Source organism: Malurus melanocephalus, unplaced genomic scaffold, assembly GCF_030028575.1.
Source record: "Malurus melanocephalus ecotype Western Australia unplaced genomic scaffold, MMel_1.1 scaffold_114, whole genome shotgun sequence".
Lineage (NCBI taxonomy): Eukaryota > Metazoa > Chordata > Aves > Passeriformes > Maluridae > Malurus > Malurus melanocephalus.
This window is the reverse complement of record NW_026623346.1, coordinates 1,540,761-1,562,149: the sequence shown is the minus strand read 5'-3', so window position 1 is coordinate 1,562,149 and position 21,389 is coordinate 1,540,761. Positions and strand designations below refer to the sequence as shown.

The following is a 21,389-nucleotide window of genomic DNA, read 5'->3' as shown; positions in this document are numbered from 1 at the left end:
TAGCTGTAAATAAAAATACAGCCTTATAACATGACTGCTTTTCTGAAATGCACAATTGTTAGACCTTTATTGGGATTTCAGTTTAATAAAGTAATTTAGGAAGATAAGTAATACTAATTATCCAGTTGATACAATTACGGTTCCAGTTGATGTGCTGGAGAGCCCCTGTTTGCTTATAGCTGCCTTTGTGAAGGTTTGCAAGCCTTTGTTTTATCATGAGAAATATTTTACGGTGATTCCAAGACTCTTTATAGTTTCCCAGTGAAAGATTTTCTCATATTCTGCTTTAAGCCACCAGGGTTTTAAGAAAGCAACATAATGAGCAAGGTGCACCTTTTAATACCATCTGATGGATTTATCTTGGCCTAAATACTACATCCCAAATTATAACTTTTAAGTTGGTTTTACAGTGTGTAGAACTGGGGTATTTTTTGCTGCTAAGCTTTTATTATCCTGCTGATGTTTTGGGATATCTTACTGTGTTTGTAAGATTATCCAGGTGCTTTGCCTGATGAAATTGAGGGGAATCTTTTAAGATTCTAAACATGGACAGTATTTATCTGTAATCCTGAATTACCCTGAGGGCAGCAGGACTTGGCCTGGGATGTCTTGCTCAGGCTACCTCTGTGTCTCCTGACATTTCACTGCTGGAAGGGCAGGCAGACAAGGACACACAGGACAGGTTACAGCTTCAGATTTAAAACTCCACTTGTACACAGTGTTTTACAAGCCTTTAAATGTTTTCTTGTCACGGTAATGAACTATGAGGAAAGAAGTTCAATTTTTCCTGTTACCAGAATTATTAGGTCCCAGTAGTCTAACTCTTCTTTTTCCTTCTCAGCCTCTTTACAGCTCTCAAGCGCCTCCAACTTGTGTCTTATTTATATTTTTTACCATTGAGTTTATAGGGAGAAACATCTTTAAAGCAAGTTTTTGTCATGGCTTTTTTTTTAATACTTTCAATGATGATTTAACTTCTTTTTTTTTTTTTTTTTTTTTTTTTTTTTTTTTTTTTGGTAGAGATTTTTTTTACTAATGTGGTTTTTTTTTTTTTTTATTGTAGGGAAAGTCTGCTTTGTGGTCTCATCTGTTGCATTACCTAGAAAACAGACAGAGAAGAGCCATGTCAGGCAGCTTCAGTACCTCAGGTAAGCTTGGCATATGCTGGAAGAAGATGATTAAAAGCTCTGAGTAAGAGCTGCCTGTAGATTAACACCAGGCAGGTATTTTTTTTTTTTTCCCTTGGAAATACTCTTGTTTCAATATACCTGAATCAAGTGTTACGACTGCTACAGGCTTGATACAGGCCTGGTGTGTTGTCTCAGTATATTTTGTGAAAAATAAACTGTTTTGTGTTGACCCCACTTGTTTGGTTCTGGTATCTGACTACCACGGTAGTCAGAAACCAGAAATAGCTGATGCTTCAGAGATAGGCTTTAAAATTGATTGTTCTGATACATCACCCTCCGTGTGACACAGTCCCTGCAGGACTGGCAGAGCAAATGAAGTTATGGATGGGGTGGAAAACAAGTATAAGCACATAAAATTGCACTGTACACCCTGAAGTTTTACATTATGGCTTGAAAAACAGCTGAACAGTAGGCTTGTTGTTCGAAACAAAAAGATGCTTGATTCTGGAGTGGAATTTGAATGGTAAGAGTGGCAATATTGCTTAAAAACTCCAAAATGTGTTATTTAAAAAGTAGGGGTGTTGCAGGAGTGTGCAAAGTAACAGCTCAGTGAGCACGTGGTGTGGTGTACCGAGTACAACATGTTAAACACTGTTCTCTGGTGTTCTCACAGCAAGAAAACAAAGCAGTCTTTAGGAAATAATACTTGATTACTATATTTCTTAAGCCATTTGATGTCATACCAATTTCAGCTGGATCCAAGCTCAGTAATGTGTTGGTGTTCAGTGTGTGCTGATCTGTATAACCATCTGTGTAGCATATTAGATTTTCATGTCATTTGGAGAAGAAATATAGCACAGTACCTTCACAGAGTAACCAGTAATACAGGAGTGCAAACTGGTGTTAATTCACCTTCTGTTTTATATAGATTTCAAAATCTTTAGATGGATTTCTGCTAACAAGAAACTCTGTTCTTCTGAATCTAGGAATACTTCTTGATTCAGAAAGGCGGAAGTCTGATACTAGTCCAGCCATGTCACCTCTGAGAATCTCACTCATCCAGGATATGAGGTGAGTTTGAGCTATTAAACTGCCCAGAAACCCCCTGAGATTTGCACACTTGTTCCTGTGTGTATTGTGCACCATCCAGGAAAGCCTGTGTTTCATGCAGCAGGAGGGGGATTTGGGGAAGGAACCTGGTGAACTATTTTCAAGTAGGTAGTACAGCTTTTTCATTGACCTTTACATGTTTCATACTGAGGAGATTTTATATTGTCAGAGCTATTAACTTACGGAAATACCATGATAAGTGTTTTTGTATTTTTGATTTTTTTGTATTACTTCTTATGTATTAGTTTATTTACAGAGATGTGGGTGTAGTGTTTGTGTTTTCCCAGTCATTGCTGAGTTGGTTGTATAGTTTTGAAACTATTCTTGTTTCTCACGGAAGAAAGCAGTTAAAAGTACTTGTTTGATCTAAAGAATGGGTTTATCTAACATTCACTACTGTAGTGTGAATATAACTACAACTTCTGCCCAGTGCATCCAGTACATTGAAAAAGCAATATGCACAGCTTCTAAAATAACCTTGGCAAGATTTTTCTTTCCTTCCTTTTCCTTTCCAACATCCAGTTTTTTTCAGTAGAGAGGAGTGAATTGAGGATTTGCTTGCCTTATTAAAATATACCATTTGTTTCTTGTGTGCAAGAAAAGCTTCTACTGAGCATGCAAAGACAGTATTTAATTTTCCAAAGCATTCAGCCATAAATTGCAGCGATAAGGTCCAGAATGATTCCTAAATCATGTGAGACAATGGGCCTGATTTAGAATTTTGTAAATAGGGCACTGAACTGCAGATATTTCCTTTTCAGGCTCTTATTCTCTTTGAGCTAGATTGCAGGGATTTTTTTGTTTTGCTGAATATTAAGGTGATTATGGGTTTTTTCCCTATAATTACCTGGTATTTTGTGTTTGCAGAACTTCAGCCGAGCTTGGTTCAAGGGARCTGTCATGCTTTGCCAATACCAAGCATGTCTTTTTCTTTTTTATTTTTTTTCCAGGCATATCCAGAACATCAGTGAAATCAAAACAGATGTTGGCAAGGCCCGAGCCTGGGTTCGTCTCTCCATGGAGAAGAAGTTGCTTTCTAGACATCTGAAGCAGTTGCTTTCAGATCATGAACTCACAAAGTAAGATGGTTTATCTTGGGCAAAGCATTAAAAAAAAGAAAATCTGTGTAACTGTTTGGTTTCAAAAATCTAGTTGTGCCTATTTTTTTATCTGCTTAGCAGTGTGCAGAAAGCATGGAACAAACTGGCCTTCCATATGTGTCTCTACCAGTGTTTGAGCTGTTTGGGAGTTAGGATTCAGTGCTGGGCTTCTTCACATACATTTTTTAATTTATAGCCTGCTTAAGAACATAAGGTGAATTGCTGTCATAATTGTTCACATATACTGTTTACTGTGTGGAAATTAAAGCCACAGTATTTGTCATTAGCTTTAATTGAAGATTTCGTTCTGGAGACAGCTTAACCTATCCTGTCTGGTCTTCCTTTCCTCTCCTTCCACTCACTGTCTTCCAAGCATTTTCTTCCCCAATCCCCCTGAACCCCAACTGCTAATTTGCTATTTGAGATTTGCCTTGTGTTGTATTATGTGGGACTTTCTGATGAAGCTGTGGCCTCCAGTGAACAAGGGAAAGCTGAAGGACAGAGTGAGGACAGCCAATAAATCTACCTGTATATCCAAATTAAGGTTAAGCCTCTCCAGTGAAGTCAACAGTTCAGATCAGGTTAAATTTAGCAGTGCTTGTCCCATGCAGAGCAAGTGCTATGAGAAGACTTAACACACACCAGCACACTCCATGTCACCCCAAAAAAGAGGAAAAAAACCCTTTTAATGCTGGTGAGTCTGCTGTTCATCTGTCAGCCAGATCCCGATTCTCTAGAACAGAGAGAGACAGCAATAAAAATAGGTTTAAAATGAAAATGACAAGCAAAGGAGCAACTTGTACAGGATGACATCAATTCTTTGTAATCTCGTGTGCTTTGTGCTGCATATTTAGATATCCTACTTAGAGAGCTGTTCTAGGTAATGTGGTTTAAAAGCGTGTCCCACTTGTTTCTAGAGGAAGCAGAGCCAAGATCAGTGAGGCACTAAAAGTAATGGTGCAACTTCTGTTATTTTGCAGTAAGAAGATTGTGTGTTCTTTTTTGAAGCAGCTGTTAGATATTTTAATTAACCTGTTCTATTTTCTTGGTATTTGTTAACAAATACAAGGAAAATGTAACATGTTTCGTTTCTTTCTATTCTGCAAAAGTAATAGTGTTAGGACAGGGACAAATCACGTGACTTCACTGCTCTGAGACCTTTATGTGCCCAGGGAAATTGAGAAACCTTACCCTGAAAAGACAGGACACACGTACCCTGACGGGCTGTCAAACATGTGATTCAGATTGTTCAAATAAAACACAGACACTGGCACCTGAGACTTTTGTGGCTTTGCCACTCTTGTGGCTACAGGCAGGTTAGGTTAATTTAAGGTTCAGTCTCTTTATTTTTATTGAACATTTTCTGTCAGTCTCTAGTGTTAGGGTTGTTATGTAAGTGAGAACATGCCTGTACATTTATTATCATTGATTTGTTTTGCAAGTTTCTGTCTTGTGACTTGCTGACTTTTTTGTAAATTGATACCCGAAATTGAGGGGAGTCGTCAGGATGCCCTCCTGACAGGAACAACCTATCCAGGCTGTGTCAGCATTTCTAATACCTAATTCCTGTATGCATGAGGGTTTGGATATTCCTATGGTGTCAGTTGGATTTTGATATGTTTTAGCCTGCTCTTCTTTAATGATTATTTGCCAACACTGGTGTAGTTTATTGGCTGACACTATTGCATGCTTATCATTTCGGTTGTGTCAGGAGTTGTGTTCTATGAACACTGAAGCTATTTCCTGGATTAATGCAGAGGTTGTTGTAGGCCCTGGGCTCTCACCTGTAGCCAAATATAAGCAGATGACCCTAGCCTTTGCCTTATGTCTTTTGAGTACAGTCTTCTATCCTATGTCATGTGCTGGAGAACTCTCCCATGGCACCCTCTGCTCAGATGTGACTTGGGAAAACTCTCTTTATTTCAGTTCTGTCTTTTTACATGACCAAAAGAAATCAGATTTTATTTTCAAGAAAGTGTAAAATTCCTTTTTCCGTCTTGGGGTATTTTTGAATGGCAAAAGACCTTTAGTCCAAACCTTGCATTTGAGGGGTGGAATATAATGAAAATTGGACTGAGGCATTCTGTCGTTGTCAGGCTTGCAGAGAGTCAGCATATCCTGGCACATTAAATACTCTTGACTCTCCCAGAATCACTTCTCATTTGTAATTGGTTGGCCTTTATTCATAGTGTACCTAATAAATTTGCACAACAGAAAACATTTCACTGAAAGCATCTTGTTACTATGACAGATTATGTGTTTTGCTTTGTCAGAAAACTCTACAAGCGTTACGCATTCCTCCGCTGTGATGATGAGAAAGAACAATTCTTGTATCATCTCCTGTCATTCAATGCTGTTGATTACTTTTGCTTTACCAATGTTTTCACAACAATCTGTAAGTATTTGATTTCCCTGCAACTCTGATTTCCAGATTTGATTGAGTCCTTGTCCAAAATTTTAAACAGCTCTGAGCAATGTGTCCTAATGTAGTTGTTCTGCTTTTCTTTCCTGGCATCCACCTGTGTTCACTATATTGCTGTTTCCATATCTTCTCTGGTGGGCAGGAGTTTCTTTCCCTGTTACTTTGGTTTCTAACTTGGTAAAATACCCAACTCTGATCCCTTTAGCTGGGGGCAAGTTCTCAGCTGAAAATTTTGTGGTGGGCTTGTTTGCATGCTAATAATCAAGCATTAATAATAATATTGATTGTTCACTGTCAAGGTAATAGTTTTAATGCATGCCTTTCCTATTACGTGCTCAGGTTATTTTGCTGCTTGCCTGTCTGAGTTTGGGGTAACAATGAAATACCCATTGAGGGCTGCATCTGAACTCTTGAACATGTTTTTTTATCTTCTATTTTTAAAGAAGATACCCTAGGGAAACCTTTAGCTGATGATGCTTAACTGTGTTAGAGAGTTCTGAAAGATTTATGTCCCTGCTGCCACAGGATCTCACTGGGAAGGTAGAATAAGGAAAGACTTTAGCAAGGCTTCTAAAATTGGGGGTGGGGTATGTGGAAGGACCCCTGTGGCCCTTGGTAGGAGCTATCCTTGATGTTGTGTTGTGATTCATACTTGTGTGTATGAAAACAGCTTCTGGTCTTGCAGGCAAGATCTGGATAATGCTAAAATCTGGTCTGCTGGATGCAGTTAAATTGTCACTTACTTTAGGACTATCAGCACAGAAAACAAAAAGGGAAACATTTTAATTCATCCTTAAATGCTGTGAGCATGGAGCTTTTAAGAAAATCCAACCACCAAATGCCTTTCTCGAGCTGAGGAGACGCTGAGGGAGAAATGCATTAAATGCCTCAGCTGAAAAGCCCTGGCTGTAATCTGCTTATGCACTATAAAAGAAAGGCAGGTAGCCAAGAAACACAGTGACCATTCAGAGAATTGGATTTTATTACAAAAGGGTGGTTAACAGAGGGCCATGCAGGAGATGCTGGGCTGTGGAAGAGCTCAGGCATTTCCTCAGGAGCCTATGCCTCCTGAGTTGGGGAGGGCCTGCAGCTCAGGTGATAGTGCATTGAATTACTCACAGGTAAATCAGGAGACCAGAAAACATTTGAGCATATGTGTGGTGGTGTTTAGAAGGGAAAAAATTGCTTATTCTTTTTTGAAATTGGTAGGTCTTGAAGTTAGCATAACCAAGAGCAACATGGGACAGAGAAATTTGCAGCACTATGCTTTATTTTCACTGGCTTTCTTCAGCCATTGTAGAGAATGTTGCTGCCATCCAGGCCTGTAAAGAAAGGCTGCAGTCAGTACCTGAGTGGGACTTGGGGAGAGTTGTGCAGTGTGCTGAGCTACAGTGCAGTCCTGGAATCAGGAATATCGTGTCTTTACTTCCTTGTCACTAAGCTGAGGATAAGTAACCGTCTTCATGCCRTGTTTTGAGGTTGGTAAATAAAAAGTGATTATACCCATAAGAAGGTGTTATTCCATCCAGATTTCTTTCTTCGCTTGACACTGTTTTGCTGACAGCTCTGCTGCTTAGTGGCTGCTCTATATATGTACACTTCCCCATTGTCAGTCAGTGCTTAGTGTGCAAGTGTTAGCCATGATTAAACAGCAGCTCTGATGTTGTTTTAACATTTCATAGTACTGCAGTGCTGTTTTAGGGCTTATCTTTTGCCCCTCTCCTGACTAAAAAGGTTACATAATTATCCTTATTCATTTTTCAAGTGTTATTTCTTTTGTGTTTGCAGTGATCCCATACCATATATTGATTGTTCCCAGCAAGAAACTTGGGGGCTCAATGTTCACAGCCAATCCTTGGATCTGTATTTCGGGAGAACTGGGTGAAACGGGAGTCCTGCAGATTCCCAGGAATATATTAGAAATGACTTTTGAGGTTTGTATTACTGGATACAAAAGTCGATTTGGATGTTCTGTTTATTCACTTTTAAATTCTCTCCTTTTGTACCACCTTACCATCTATTTCATATCTTTGTGGTTAGTCACATATATTTTCTGTGCTTGTACATAGCAAATTTAATGTATATTTTATAACATGCAGAGCAAAATGACTGACAATTCCTTTAGTGCAAGGGATAGATAAGACTGTCTTTATGTTACAACTGTGGGAGGTGTAATATCCTCTTCTGCTGGAAACAAAGAAGTGATTCTGCTGATTTTTGCATGTGTGTTGTGTGTATTGGGTAAAATTTAATTGAAAAATCTAGTTCACCTGATGTTCTCTGTGCTGATAAAAATAGTATTTTACAAAACAAACAAACAAAAACAAGTAAAGCAGCCTACCCCTAAAAAGCCCAGAGCCAGTCATGCAGAAATACAGTTCTGAGTTTGAGCACGTTCTCTAATAGCTTACTCCAACGTGCTGCTTTCTTTCAGTTTCCTCTGACAAACTCTTTGTTCAATTTGCAGTGCCAGAACCTGGGAAAACTGACCACAGTGCAAATAGGACATGATAATTCAGGGCTGTATGCCAAGTGGCTTGTGGAATATGTTATGGTCAGGAATGAAATAACAGGGCATACTTACAAGTAAGTATCATCCTGACATTTCATGTGGGGTAAGTAGAATTTCTGCCGGGAGCTGGCACATTAGGGCTTGTTTGATTAGAAAGGTCTGATCTCCAGGGACTCTGTCTACAGTTGCCTTGACCTGAAGGCTCAGAAAGATCGTTTGGCTTCTGGCATTAAACAAGTCGTGGTTCTTGCAAAGTCAAACAGGGTTTTCAGTTTGCAGATGTTCATGTCTCATATCAGACTGTTGATGGAGAAGATGAGTTGACTGTTGTGCAGCTTAAAAATAATCTGTCTTGAGCCCAAGGAAGAAAGAGCAAGTCAGAGCTTGCTGCTTACCAAATATAGGTGGTATTTTATATTAAGACTGCCTGCTGTAGGTGCTATAGAGACACTTTTGGACACAAACTGGAACACAAGGGCTTATGAGTGTTACATACCTGTGTTTTCATGGGGAAAGTAAAGGAACAAAATTTACAGTAAGAATGAAATTTATTTGTGTTAGGTACAGCATAGGTTGATTCCCTCCTGTCCTTTGTTTAGAGAAAACGTCAGGCTCATATTGATGATAAATTGGTGGGTAAGTCCACCCGGCTCTCCATGCCAGTTCATTTGTAATTAAATATAGAGGAAAGATTCTATTTTTGGATGCTGTTCAGTTTTCCAATTAAGCTGATTAAGCTCACATAACATTGGTTCAGCGAAAGTGATAATGAGCAAATGTGCACATGTGCTTTCTAGTGTCTCATTTAATATCCCAATTCAGTAGAAGTGTTGGTGTTTTGGGGTTGGTGTTTGGGTTGTGGGGTTCTTTTTGCAGCTGGCCTGCTCTGTAGCATATTCAGTGAAAGCATAGGTGTATMTCTTCACCCATCTATGAGGTGTAGTGGCATTTCCCCTTTTACCTCTTTTTCCGCAAATCTTGTGCTACATATGGGACTCAAGCGAAATCTGCTTTGTGGATGCATCATGTACTGCAACATTCAGCACAAACTTGGAAGTTAAAAGCTGTTTTGCTTTTGCTACCTGTGCTGGTAAAAGCCAAAGCCAAGACTTTATTTGTCACCAGATGACTGAAGTCTTTCTAATAACTGTGCTAGCAGGATTTGGGCTTTAGGTAACTGCAGTTGAAAGTCTTTGGAACGGAATTGAATCTGGATTGATCCATGTATTTATCTCCTCGATGTTCTTAGGTTTCCCTGTGGAAGGTGGCTTGGGAAGGGAATGGATGATGGCAGCTTAGAGAGGATCCTGGTGGGGGAGTTGCTGACTTCGCACACGGAGGCTGATGAACGGCAGTGCCGAACTCCTCCCCTGCAGCAGTCTCCAAGCATGATCAGGAGATTTGTCACCATCTCTCCAAACAATAAGCCAAGTGAGTGCTGGGGATTGTCTTGTCCTGTTCTACACTGTCACCTGTGGGCAGCTGCTTGCTAACAGCTGGAGTTTGGAGAAGATCTCAGCCCAACATCCTGCTCAAACTCCAGGTTACAATCCTGAGCAACCTGTACTGTCTATTTAAGTTTTGAAAGTCTGCAAGTTTAGCAGATGYCCCAGTACTCCTGGACCAATCCTTAGATGCCAAAGTGGTGTTTTTTGTATTGTCCTTTACCTGGAATGAATGCTATGGAGGAAGGTAGAAATTTGCTGCCTTTTCTCTGTCCATCCTTCGTGGATGAAGAGGCTTGCTAATGGCTTATATTCACGGACTTCTCTTTGTTTTCTCTTGACGTCAGTGTTCTGTGGTTGTCTTATTCCTGATAAATCAGGTGGTTACTTTGTTCCCAACTATGCTTGGGTTTGCAGTGAAACTATCACAGGAAGTATTTCCAGGATGCCTGGATTTGTTAGTCATAAACAAAGTACAGCTCTTTCTTAGCTCTTGGTCCTTTCTGGTCTGAAAATTAACATAATATGTAGAAACTCTTTCCACTCTTGTTGTTTTGAAACACCACAATGTTAATTTCAACATGAAACCAAATCATCTTCATTCCTACCTCCTCAATAATAAATACAAGTAGAGTTGGGTTTCCGTTACCCACAGCCCATCSCTGTTTCCCTAACAGAAAGAGTTATATTGTTTCATGCTCCTCTGCTGTGTTTGTGGTAGGCCATAACCCTTACACACAGGTACAATTTCTGAAGCTGTAACTGGGTRTATTTTTGTGTTTTGCAGAGTTAAATACTGGTCAGATACAAGAAGCTATTGGTGAAGCTGTTAATGGTATTGTCAAGCATTTCCACAAGCCAGAGAAGGAGGTGAGGGGTTGTTGTCTGTGTAATGGCACTCCTGTCCTAAAACTCTGATTAGTAAACATGGRAAGATATGTAACAGAAATAACTGAACTGAATGAACAGCCATGTGATGGAAAATTCCTTAAGTGGAGCAAAAATGATATACTGACACTGTGCCACTGAGATAGCAACAAAAGAGAGGTATTTGAGGCTGTACTAACTGGAGTGTTCTGTTAAATTAAATGTGAACATTCTGGTATTGGAAATTGTGTTATTAGTCAAATTCTGCCAATGATTCTACCCATCCCACTGTATGAATACTGCCTCCTGTTTAGTTTATTCTGAATTAACTGTCATTTGACATCTGCACTGAGTTCTAAGTAGGCTTTTAATGTCTGTTTTTCATTATCTTTGCTACTCAAAACATGAAAACCCATGGGCCATTTCAAATAAAAGGAAAGAAACAAAGAAGGTTGCCCTGAAAACATCATATCCCTCAAACAAATGTAACAGAAGTGCTCTTAAAGTCTCTTTTGCATTACACATGTAATCAGCTTACACAGAAGTAATCTTCTGAAACAAACCCAAGTAGCATAGCGTTGTCAAATCATCACAGTGCAGCCTTTGTCTCTACACCCAGAGAAGTGTAGAGCTGTGCTGGCTCTGTGTGGATGGCTCTTCACAGTTGAGAATTTTTTGCAAATAGTTCCCCTCATTCCTATAGCACCTGACTCCTAACTTCATTATGGCATGACAGATTCATATCCAGTGTCATTCTAGTTGATGATCACCTTGRTAATAATCTCAAGTAGTCATGCACTGGTTTTTCAAAATAGAATTTACTGTCATGTTCTAAAGAAGGATTTTGTTTTCTGCTGAGCATTAAATGTTGTTTTGGTTGATAAGCAATTAGAGGCACCTGCTACAGTGGATCTGTGATCTTTATTAAAAGAAGAAGAAAATATTTTCCTGATTTTCTGTAGTGATCATTGTTATAGGTAAAACCTGCTCATTATTTTTATCTTGGCCTGTTTGAGGCTTCATTTGATGATGACAAGGCCCTGACAATGCTTTCCTCAACCCCATTCTTAGAGAGCTCTGTCAATCTATTTTTGAATGCTCAGGACTTGTGAGAACTGGGCCATCCTCTCTGAGGTCACTGTTTGACAGCAGATTTAAACTTCAGGCATCTGTTTATTTAAAAACTTCATGGGACACTTGTGTCCCAGAGTGCCAAAGTGAGGTGATGAGTGTGTGCGCTTTCTGTGTGTGCTGGCAGAGAGGCAGCCTAACCCTGCTGCTGTGTGGAGAAAGTGGACTTGTTTCAGCTCTCGAGCAAGTGTTCCAGCATGGATTTAAATCACCGAGACTCTTCAAGAACGTCTTCATTTGGGATTTTTTAGGTAAGTGGAAGGATGACATCCCAGAGTACGTTTCTGTCTTTGAAATACATCCAAATGTGTTCCTTGTCATTGCTGCTGTGTCTCAGCTGGTGTGAAGAGTAGATACCTTGGAGGCATCTCAGCAGCTGAATTTCCATGAGTGCCCCTATCTCCTTGTACTGTCATGAGAGAGAGCCTCTGTCTTCTGCCAAAGCTGACACTGTGCTTGATGCAGTAACTGGGCTTTGTCCTTCCGACAGTAATAGCATAAAACAAACTTTCTTAGTGAGGAACAGTTACATAAATAAGGTGATGGTTGATATAGGGTAATCTTCTTGTTAACTGAGCACAGTGAAAGCAATAAATCCGACTTCTAAGAGGTTGGGTTGTCTTTTAGAGCACAGCAGATGCACCTAGTGCTGTTGCTGTGTCCTGGACATTGTAATAAAACATGCATTTTTCAGATAATCATCTAGATCTCTTGACACAGAGCTAAATAAATCAACTGAGTTCACAAACACCTTTTAGAAAAGGAATTATTTTTGATAATGTTTCTATCTTTTGAGTAGGTACTTTAACATCACTGTTCCCCATTATATGATCATTTTACTGCACTCAGATTCAGTAGATAGGTGAATCTTTAGCATTGTTCAGAGGGAAAGAATTGGAATCCCAGTTTTCTACAGAGGGCTGAATCAAACAGAAAAAAATCCCAGTACTTAAATGTAATGATTCAGGAAATTAATGGGTGAACTTCAATCCTAGGTCTTTCAACTTTAATTTTCTCCCATATGTTACATACACTGATGAAACATCATTATCTCTCACTATTCTTTTAAGAAAAAGCACAAACATACTATGAAACCCTTGAGCAGAACGAGATGGTCCCAGAAGAGAACTGGCAGACAAGGGCCAGGAATTTCTGTCGCTTTATCACTGCTATCAACAACACCCCTAGAAATATTGGGAAGGATGGCAAGTTTCAGATGCTGGTGTGTCTTGGAGCCAGGTATAAACAAACTTCTCTATTGCTGTTGTTATATTATTACTGATACATTCATAAAATGAAAATGATGTTGCACATGAGACAGTTCCTCCCCATTCTGTCTCATAAAGGTAAGTGGAGAACACGGTAGCTCTGTTTAGAAGGCAAAGAATAAAAATCATGTCTGTGCAGATGTGAAATTAACTTGGCTTTATTTTTATTCCCAAACTGCTGACTGGCACCTTGTCAGAGACCACCTTTTGCACCACTGGATTGCCTTGCTTGCAGACTGCCCCATTACAGCCCAGATGTATGAGGACATAGCCCTGATTAAGGATCACACGCTGGTGAATTCTTTGATTCGGGTGCTGCAGACCTTGCAGGAGTTCAACATCACCCTGGAGGCATCTCTTGTCAAAGGAATCGACATCTGACCTCCTGTCCCACAGGAAAAACTGTCTTTACAAAAAACTAAAAAAGCAACAAGGAGTGAATCTCGTTAGTATGCAAAAGTTCTGTCTTGCCAGTACATTGTATCGTGAACTTGTTCATGGCCCAAAAATGCAACTTTGACTTTTCTTGAAACTCCAGAAACAGTACAGGCAAATGGATAGAAGCTGTAAACTCAATGTAAAAAAGAGGATTTTGGTATAAATCTATTTTAGAGTTTATTTGCTGATTTGCTTTTTACTCACTTTCATGTGAAAGAGATAGAGATGAGTATTGTGCAGCTTATTTTAAAGCTGCAGTATATCCTTGCCATAGAAAATGTGCAGTGAGCCTTTCAGCATTCTGTGAACTTGCCTTCAGATATGCTGTGTGTCATAGACCCCAATGTATACACTCCATTTCTGCTGAGAAGGTCATTCTATAGTTTTTAAACTAATATTTTATATATTAACATTATTACCAACCTTTGATTTTTAACGTATTGGGTCATGTTCTGCTGCAAGGGAACTACAGATCTGATCTGTGCTTTTTTTTAATAGCTCCAAAGCACTGATTTGTCAACAATTTTTTTTTTCTTTATTTTTGTTGCCAGTATTATTTTTAGTGAAAATCCAGGAGACTGAACCGTGAAATATCCAGAGATCAAAATAATAGTTTTCACATTGGTACGTAATTGCACAGAAAAAGAAATTAAGTCTGTTTTTTAACTGATGTTTTTTATTTATTTAACCTATCATTATGTTTTGTAAGTTTGCCTTTAAAAAATCTTCTATGATACAACTGGCTATATTATGATGCAATTCAGAATTTACAGTGTAGCCCACTTAAATGAAAAACCTGGAATAATTGTTCATAACACAAAAAGGTTTTCCTCTTAAACCAGCCTTTTGAAGCTTGGTATATGGATACTGCTGTTAATTCTCTTAACTACTAATAAACAGGGACACGAGTTCCCCAAATGCCAGGTGACTAAATAAAGATCTTTATGCTCCATCTGAATTAATAACAGTATATCTTACTAACAAATATAAGGATTTCTTAATTTTCTGAAAAGACAGTGGTATTAAGATTTTTTTCTTTTCCTTTTGAATGCATATGTCTTGGATCCTGTTGTCACAGTCTGCTTCGTTTGAGATGCTTTTGTTTTGAGCAAAGAAACTTTAGTCCGTTTCTACTATGAAACATTTTGAAAGCTTAATTTATTGGAGATCTGTAACTTGGCTAATGCCTAGGGGCATCTCCATTCATTTGAATCTGCTGATAAAAATCTCCTTGATATGAGTATGCGACTTAAGAACAGGCTGATTTATCAGCATCAGAAATTACTGTACTGAAGTTCAGGGCTGTGTATTTAAGAGGTCTCCACTGTATAAACGTATCTTAGTAATGTCTCTCTTTTGAGAAGCAGAGTCCAAGTTTTTTGTTTCATACAGTATTGTAGCACTTTTACTTTACCTACAGCTTAGTCACATCTTGTGATAGTTTTATTTCCATAATTTATGAGTATAGCACATGTATTAAATTTTAAACTATTTTTACTTTTGTCCTATTTATTTCATTATTAAACTGACAAGTTCCTTTGTAACTACTTATCAGAGCAAGATTCTTCATTGATTTCACAGTAGCATTAGGAAGGTGTGAGGGCAGTGTCTGAGTCACTCCTCACACAGGGTGGGTGTGAATTCTTTCACAACATGGAACCTACAAGAGCGTTTCAYAGAATTAATCTCTGTGCATAAGTTTGGTTTTGTTGGTGGTTTTTAATTTTTTCTTCCAGCTTTGGAAGAGCAAAAATGAAACAGGTGTACTTCATTCTAAGAATTTCATCCGTTCACCTTAATATGTTGGGATAGTCTTATACCTGTCCCAAATTGTTTATGCATTACTAAATAAAAAAAAAAAAAAAAAAAAAATTACAGTGCTTTCATGTCTCTTGAAAATGAATTTGCGAGGCCTATATATTTCACAGAGAATATTAAGTAAGAAAGGAAGGTTCCATATTTTCACCTTTACAGATGAATTTGTCCTGTTAAAACCGTATATCTCATAGTATTAAGTGTGGATTAATTTTATCTTGCATGAGGTAATTACCCTGAATTAAGGTTCTTTTTTATCTTTTTATGTTCTTTACACAAGTTCACCTAGTGTGACATGATAACATTGGCTTAATGGCTGTTTCGGTGTGTTTTGCCCTCATTATTACAGAGATATCTGGGATGGGCAGAGGCTGGCATTTGGTGATTCCCACGGGCAGGCTCCTTGGCTGGCTCATGAGGATGATGCTGTCCATCAGTGAGATCACCCTGTGTGCTGGCACTCAGTGCAAAAGGAAGACACAGAGATCATTTTCCCAGCTCCTAGGTTACTTTTATTTTCACAGGAAAAAACAGTTTGACATAGACCCTTCCTCCTCCTGTCACAGGGGGCCTGTGCTTCATCATTTTAAGGTTCAAAGCACTTTTTGCTATGGACTTCTGAGTCTGGAGGGGTTTGCTCCTCTGAAGGATAGGTAGAAGGCTCTGAAATGCAGCAATTAAAAAAGCTGGCTTTGTTAGATCTATAGGCAGCCAAGGAAGAGGGAGATACTACAGCCTGTGCCAGGTTTTTTTGGGAGATTTGGCTGGCATGTCTAAGAACAGTCCAGTCTGTAGTGGCAGCCACAATCCTCACCACTCTTCAGTGCTCACCACAAACCCACCTGCTTCTTTCACAGCTGTTTCCAGCATCAGTCCCACACAAGAAGGTTCAGATCCAGCATTTGCTCTTGCTATGCCATTCTGCTGAACTCTATAAGAGCAAATGGTGCAGTCACTACCTTTTTATCTAGAGCTTTGTAAAATCCTTCTCCCTTTGTTCAGAGTAATGCAGTTGTAACATTTTTTCTTCCTGTGACTTTTCCAAAAGAAGTTGGCAGGTTTGGTAGGTGCAGTTAGTGTGACTGCTGTTCTCTTGTTTGGTGGGGATTTTTTGGTAACAGTTAATGGGAAAAGATAAATTTTTAATCAACATACACATGTTCTGGAGAGAGAAATACAGTGATAAAAAATTAACAGTTCATCATGCAGTAGTGCTAAACTGACCAGATGTGTTTACAGGCTCCTCCCTGATTTGAGGAGAAAAAATAGGCTATCACCTATTAAGTATTTATGCTTCTTTGGTTAATGCTGTCAGAGTTCATACAATGATACTTCCTACAAAACCAAAATGCAAATTAGTAAAGACTTGGTTTAAATGTAATGAAATACTACGATGATAAGTTTATACAAAAAAAAAGGCCTTTATCTGCCATAAACTTTTCACCATCTGATATTCTGTAGCTGAAAACATATTCATGAACTGGAGACTATTCCACAACTTTTTCCATCACAAAGAGTATTTTTCAAACTGTTCAAATGGGACTTAGTAGCTGGATGATCCATAATTTTTATGTGTTTTAAATTCATGAATATGTTAAGATTTCTGCAGTGAAACTATTCAGAGTTAACTTTTTCTGTATATTGTCAAATGAATTTTGTCCGTAGTGAAGAGACTATAGGATACTTGAAAATACTTGAAGAAATTGTACACGTACTTCACTTCTTTGTAGTTCTTTATTTTATACCTAGAGATTGGCTGTTAAACTAAGATAAAGCATCAATACCTTATAAACTATATATTTTACTACATGGGGAAATCACTGGCTTGTTTTTTTTAAGGGCCGTGTTGAAGTTTACATTATAATGACAAAACCAGGTACTGTTTTCCTTTTTTAATTTTTCCTGTGACATTTCAATCCATTGGACATTAAATGTGAATTGGATATACAAAGCAGTTTTACAGGTGTAGCTCATTTGCTGAATTGCAATAAAATTTGTCTTCTAACATGAAAAAATAGCATTAATGTGCTATTTTCAAAAAGGCTGTTATAATTTGGCTGATCATCTGCTCTTTGCCTGGCTGCAGGTGTGTGGGACATTTTAGTGGCTTGTTTCAGGAAATCTTTGTACGGTTTTATGTCTGATCTGTTCAACTACAACTCCTGCCTCCTAGCTCCAGTGTAGCTTTCCTACAAGCCATCCTCATCTGACTGCCACCAGTGGAAGAGAGGCGTGCTCAGGAATCAGGGAATGGGGAGGAGGGCAAGGCCAAGGAACTAATGCAGACCTTGGAGGGTTTTGTGAGTACAGGCACTCAGATGTACTGCCATTCGCTCCGTTTCAACCTGTGTGAGGTCACCACTGAATGTTCTGTACCACTGGGGAAGGGAGAAGGGAAGGAGTTTGATCATTAATTTGGAGGTGTCTCTATTCCTTTATCTCTCACACCTGCCGTGGTCTGTGGTAGAGAGGTTTTTTTTAAGCACAATGAAATAACAAGTGTTAATATACTTCTTGGGGGAACCATATCGATCCTTCTGAGCTGGGGCTGATCCTGCCTTGCCAACAACTGATGGTGTCACCCTGTGGGAGGTGCCAGAGGGTCAACTCTGCCTGAGCCATGCTCTGGTGAGATGGTTCTGTGGCCTCATCCTTGGACAGGTTTGGGGGGTGCAGTCTGGGCATGCTGAGCCTGGGTGAGACACCAAACCTGCCTCAGAATGGAGACCATCTCTGTTCCTGGGCTTTGGAGCTGCTGCTCCTGGTTCCTCTGCAGGGCACGACGGGGATGGACATTGGGCAGGCCTTGGGTGGAGCTGTGAGCTAGAGGCATCTTCCCTTCATCATAGGTGCCTCAGGACTTTGAGGTTCCCTCGAAGGAAAAGGAGCACAAAGGGCAGGAGCCTTGCTGGGCGAAGTGTGTTGTGCAGCTCCTGGGGTGAGCAGGCAGGGATTGTGCAGCTCTTGGGGTGAGCAGCTGGTCCAGACACAAGTCTGGAAATGTTACCATTTGTTGGAGTAATGATTGCAAAGTTTTCACAAAGAAATGCACATACCTAAAAGTTATTTCATGTGACAAAGTGTCTCCTTTTACCCCTGTATTAACTAAAAAAAAAGTTTTATGTATTAGTAGGCTGTAGTATATTCAATAGACAGGAACTTTTCTTCATTTCAGTGACAGTGGCATTTTAACATGAGATCCTACATTTAAAATGTTGCTGATGGAGCTGATGATTGTTTTGGGAAAGTTTTTCTACAAGTGGCATAAAAAGACTTAGACAAGGCATATAAATGACATGAGAGGGTTTTTTATGCCCCTTGTGATGAGAACTCCCAAATTTCCTCTCTGTCTCAGATAAGCCCTGTGTAGGTCCTGCTGATTACTGAAGATGTGTTATTTTTACATAGAATTAAACAACCTCTATGGTAGCTTGGAAAACCCTGGGACACTAAGATGAGAAGTCTAAGTGTAAAAGTTTGAGCAATTCATTTCAAAGAAAAACAATTGCTCAAAACCCACTGTACATCTGGAGATGAGCAAGACTTGAAACAACAGCTCTGAGACATTTTTTGTGTGCTTTGGAACAATTAAACATTTGAAAATATTTCTTCACTTGTCAGTCTGCTCCTTTCCATTTACTGTTCTGTCATCTCCCCCCAGCCCTCCCAGTTGTTTTCAGCTGCTATCACAAGCACTTATGCTTGCTCAGTCGTGCTAAATTTCGGGTCAGTATGATGCAGCGTTGCTCAGGCCAGCAGAGCTGCTACTTCTCATTACAGTGCAGATGAAATGGCAATCTAGATGTCTCCAAATAATGTTTGCTCATCATTAAATGAAAAAAATTAACAAGGATTGTGAAGCGTAAAGTARTTTTTAACTAAATTTTTCAGACAAAAGTATTACTCTCTGCTCAAAACGTCAGCTATACAATTTCTGAAGCAGATTTTATATCCAGCTGCTCTGTGACAGCTTAGTCTCGATCTCTCAATGTGAGGCAACTTCAAGTGATAGTGAAAGCGCAGGCAGGAGGCAGGAGGGAACTGGGGATCTTCTCTGTATGGAAGGAGCTATTTTCCAGTAACTATTTTCCTTCCTGATACTTTGTTACTTGATTTTATTTTAAATTGCTGAAAAAATCCCCAAACAGTCCTATTTGGCATCTCTTCATGTATAACTGCCTTGGTATGTTTGTTTTTCTTTCCTCATACTTAACTTAGTGTTGACGTTGAGTCTTAAGAATTTTTCCAGTTTTTCTCTCCCAGTAAAGGTCTCGGTGCCCAGAGCAGTCATCTGTCACTGAAACTCTGTAGTTGAAGGGAAATAGTTAAAAAGGCTACAGGAAGGCATCAGAGTTGAGGGCTGAGTTTGTCTGGTTTGTGTCTTAAAGAGATATTTTAATGGCAATTCATCATAAACAAATGTGTGTTATGTGAAATAATAGCCAGGATCCTTCATGAAAAACTTCAAGATTTATGTGTAAGAAAGAACTTCATTAGCTAAGATAAATTTGATATTGTTCTGTTTGTTTTCCAAGCTGCAGTGAGATCTTTTGATCTAATTCAGGCATTCCCAAATATTTATGTCTCACTTTATGTTTTAGTTTATAGAAGTTGGAAAGATGCTTTGCTTTTACGGTGCCTCAGAATGCTTTAGTTATTTTGGGTACACGACTCTTCAGTGTCTCTTACTGCTTTTTCTTCTGCACTCTTCATACGTGTTCCTACTTTATGTCATTTGCAAATCTTGTGATGGAAGTTAATTAAATTAATACTGGTCAAGTTCATTGAGGGAACTTGCCTGGATGGTGCCTGAAACGTGTACCAGCTTTTCTGTAACGTGGCTTGAAGTCATGTGCCTGGATGGGAGATGGCTTCTCTGTACCTTTGGGAGAGCTGTTTGTGGAGACACCTCGGCTGATGTTCCTGGAAGAGAGATGTGAAGGTGTGCAAATTCCCACCCTAAGTATATGATGGTTTATTCATGAGACCATGGAAAGTGTCGAGAAATCCTCCGTTCATGTATTGCTTTCTGTTGGTGAGGGGAGGCTTGGGGTATGGTGCAGGGCTGGAGAATCCTTGGAGTGTTTAATGAGCAGCTTTATGTATTTATAGATGAGATTGACTAAGACTGAAACCATCCGGGAGACACAAAAGGTTGCTTCTCATGGGATTTAAAAAGAGAATAACTTTGATCATTTCAAAAGCAATGAAGCCTGATGCTGCAGTGAGAAAGAAGAGTGGTAATTTATAGCTGCTATTAAGGAAACAAAGACAAAGACTGAGGGAAAGTTTCATTCTGAAGATTTACTAATGTGTATAAACCACCCTTGCAACTAGAAACAGCTCGGTATTTCTCACAGAACAAAACAAAGGAAAAAGGGCAGTGAAATGGGGATGGGAGGAAGGGGTGAAAAAGAATACTGCCTGCTTTTGCTTGCAGCCTGAAAGGTCAGACATTATTTAGGAAATTATAATTTCAGTGAATAATGTATGAACCAATTTTACCTGCCAAAGGAGTGACAGCTGTGATAAATCCCTGGCTGGGCATGGAGGTGGGATGGGGCTGGATTGGGGGTGGGGTGATGTGTGCGTTTTGGCATGGCCTTCAGCCGGGGATTCACGCTCTAGAGTGGGCTGTAATTACATGGTAAAAATGTCAATACTGTATCTTGAACAACCGCAAAGGAGGCTGGAGCGAGTCGCGTGGTCCTTGCTCGGGCTTGTCTCTGCGGTGGGCGCCGGTGCCGGGCCGCGGCGGCGCGGGGAGCTCCGGCAGCCTGCGGCCAGGGCATTCCCGCTGCTCCGGGAGGCCGCGGCTCCGTGGGACACCTGTGTTTGTGGAGCCGCGCAGGTGTGCGGACGCCGGGACGGCCACCGGGGCTTCCACGGGGGTGACGGGGCGGTTCGCGTGTGGGGCGGCGCCCACCGCGCCCGGGGCAGCGGGGCAGGGCGGGGCAGGGCCGGGCAGGGGAGGGGGAGGCCCGCCCACCCCTCGCCGCCCCGCGCCCGCTGTCAGTACGGGGCGGGCCGGGAGCCCCAGACACTCCCTCTGCCGCCGCCTCCTCCCGCCCGGCGGCGGCAGCGGCAGCAGCGCCATCGATGGGGTCCGGCGGCCGCCGCGGCGCGACGGGGGCGCGGGCGCTGCCGCTGC

At 40.2% G+C, this 21,389-nt stretch overlaps 1 protein-coding gene across 3 annotated transcripts in view; it reads left to right on the top strand.

Annotated features, from left to right (window-relative positions):
* The window catches only part of DENND5A (DENN domain containing 5A), a 61,474-nt gene extending 46,558 nt beyond the window's left edge, over positions 1–14,916 (top strand). For 2 of the 3 annotated variants that reach the window (XM_057369716.1, XM_057369717.1), the window contains 11 exons: positions 1,064–1,148; positions 2,117–2,201; positions 3,191–3,319; positions 5,614–5,735; positions 7,551–7,696; positions 8,230–8,348; positions 9,524–9,705; positions 10,507–10,589; positions 11,845–11,968; positions 12,788–12,956; positions 13,183–14,916. In XM_057369716.1, the coding sequence (XP_057225699.1) occupies positions 1,064–1,148; positions 2,117–2,201; positions 3,191–3,319; positions 5,614–5,735; positions 7,551–7,696; positions 8,230–8,348; positions 9,524–9,705; positions 10,507–10,589; positions 11,845–11,968; positions 12,788–12,956; positions 13,183–13,366 (1,428 nt within the window). In that variant the 3' untranslated portion in view covers positions 13,367–14,916. The remainder of the gene's footprint in view (positions 1–1,063; positions 1,149–2,116; positions 2,202–3,190; positions 3,320–5,613; positions 5,736–7,550; positions 7,697–8,229; positions 8,349–9,523; positions 9,706–10,506; positions 10,590–11,844; positions 11,969–12,787; positions 12,957–13,182) is intronic. The other variant, XR_008965583.1, reaches the window with a different exon arrangement.
* The last annotated feature ends 6,473 nt before the right edge of the window (positions 14,917–21,389 follow it).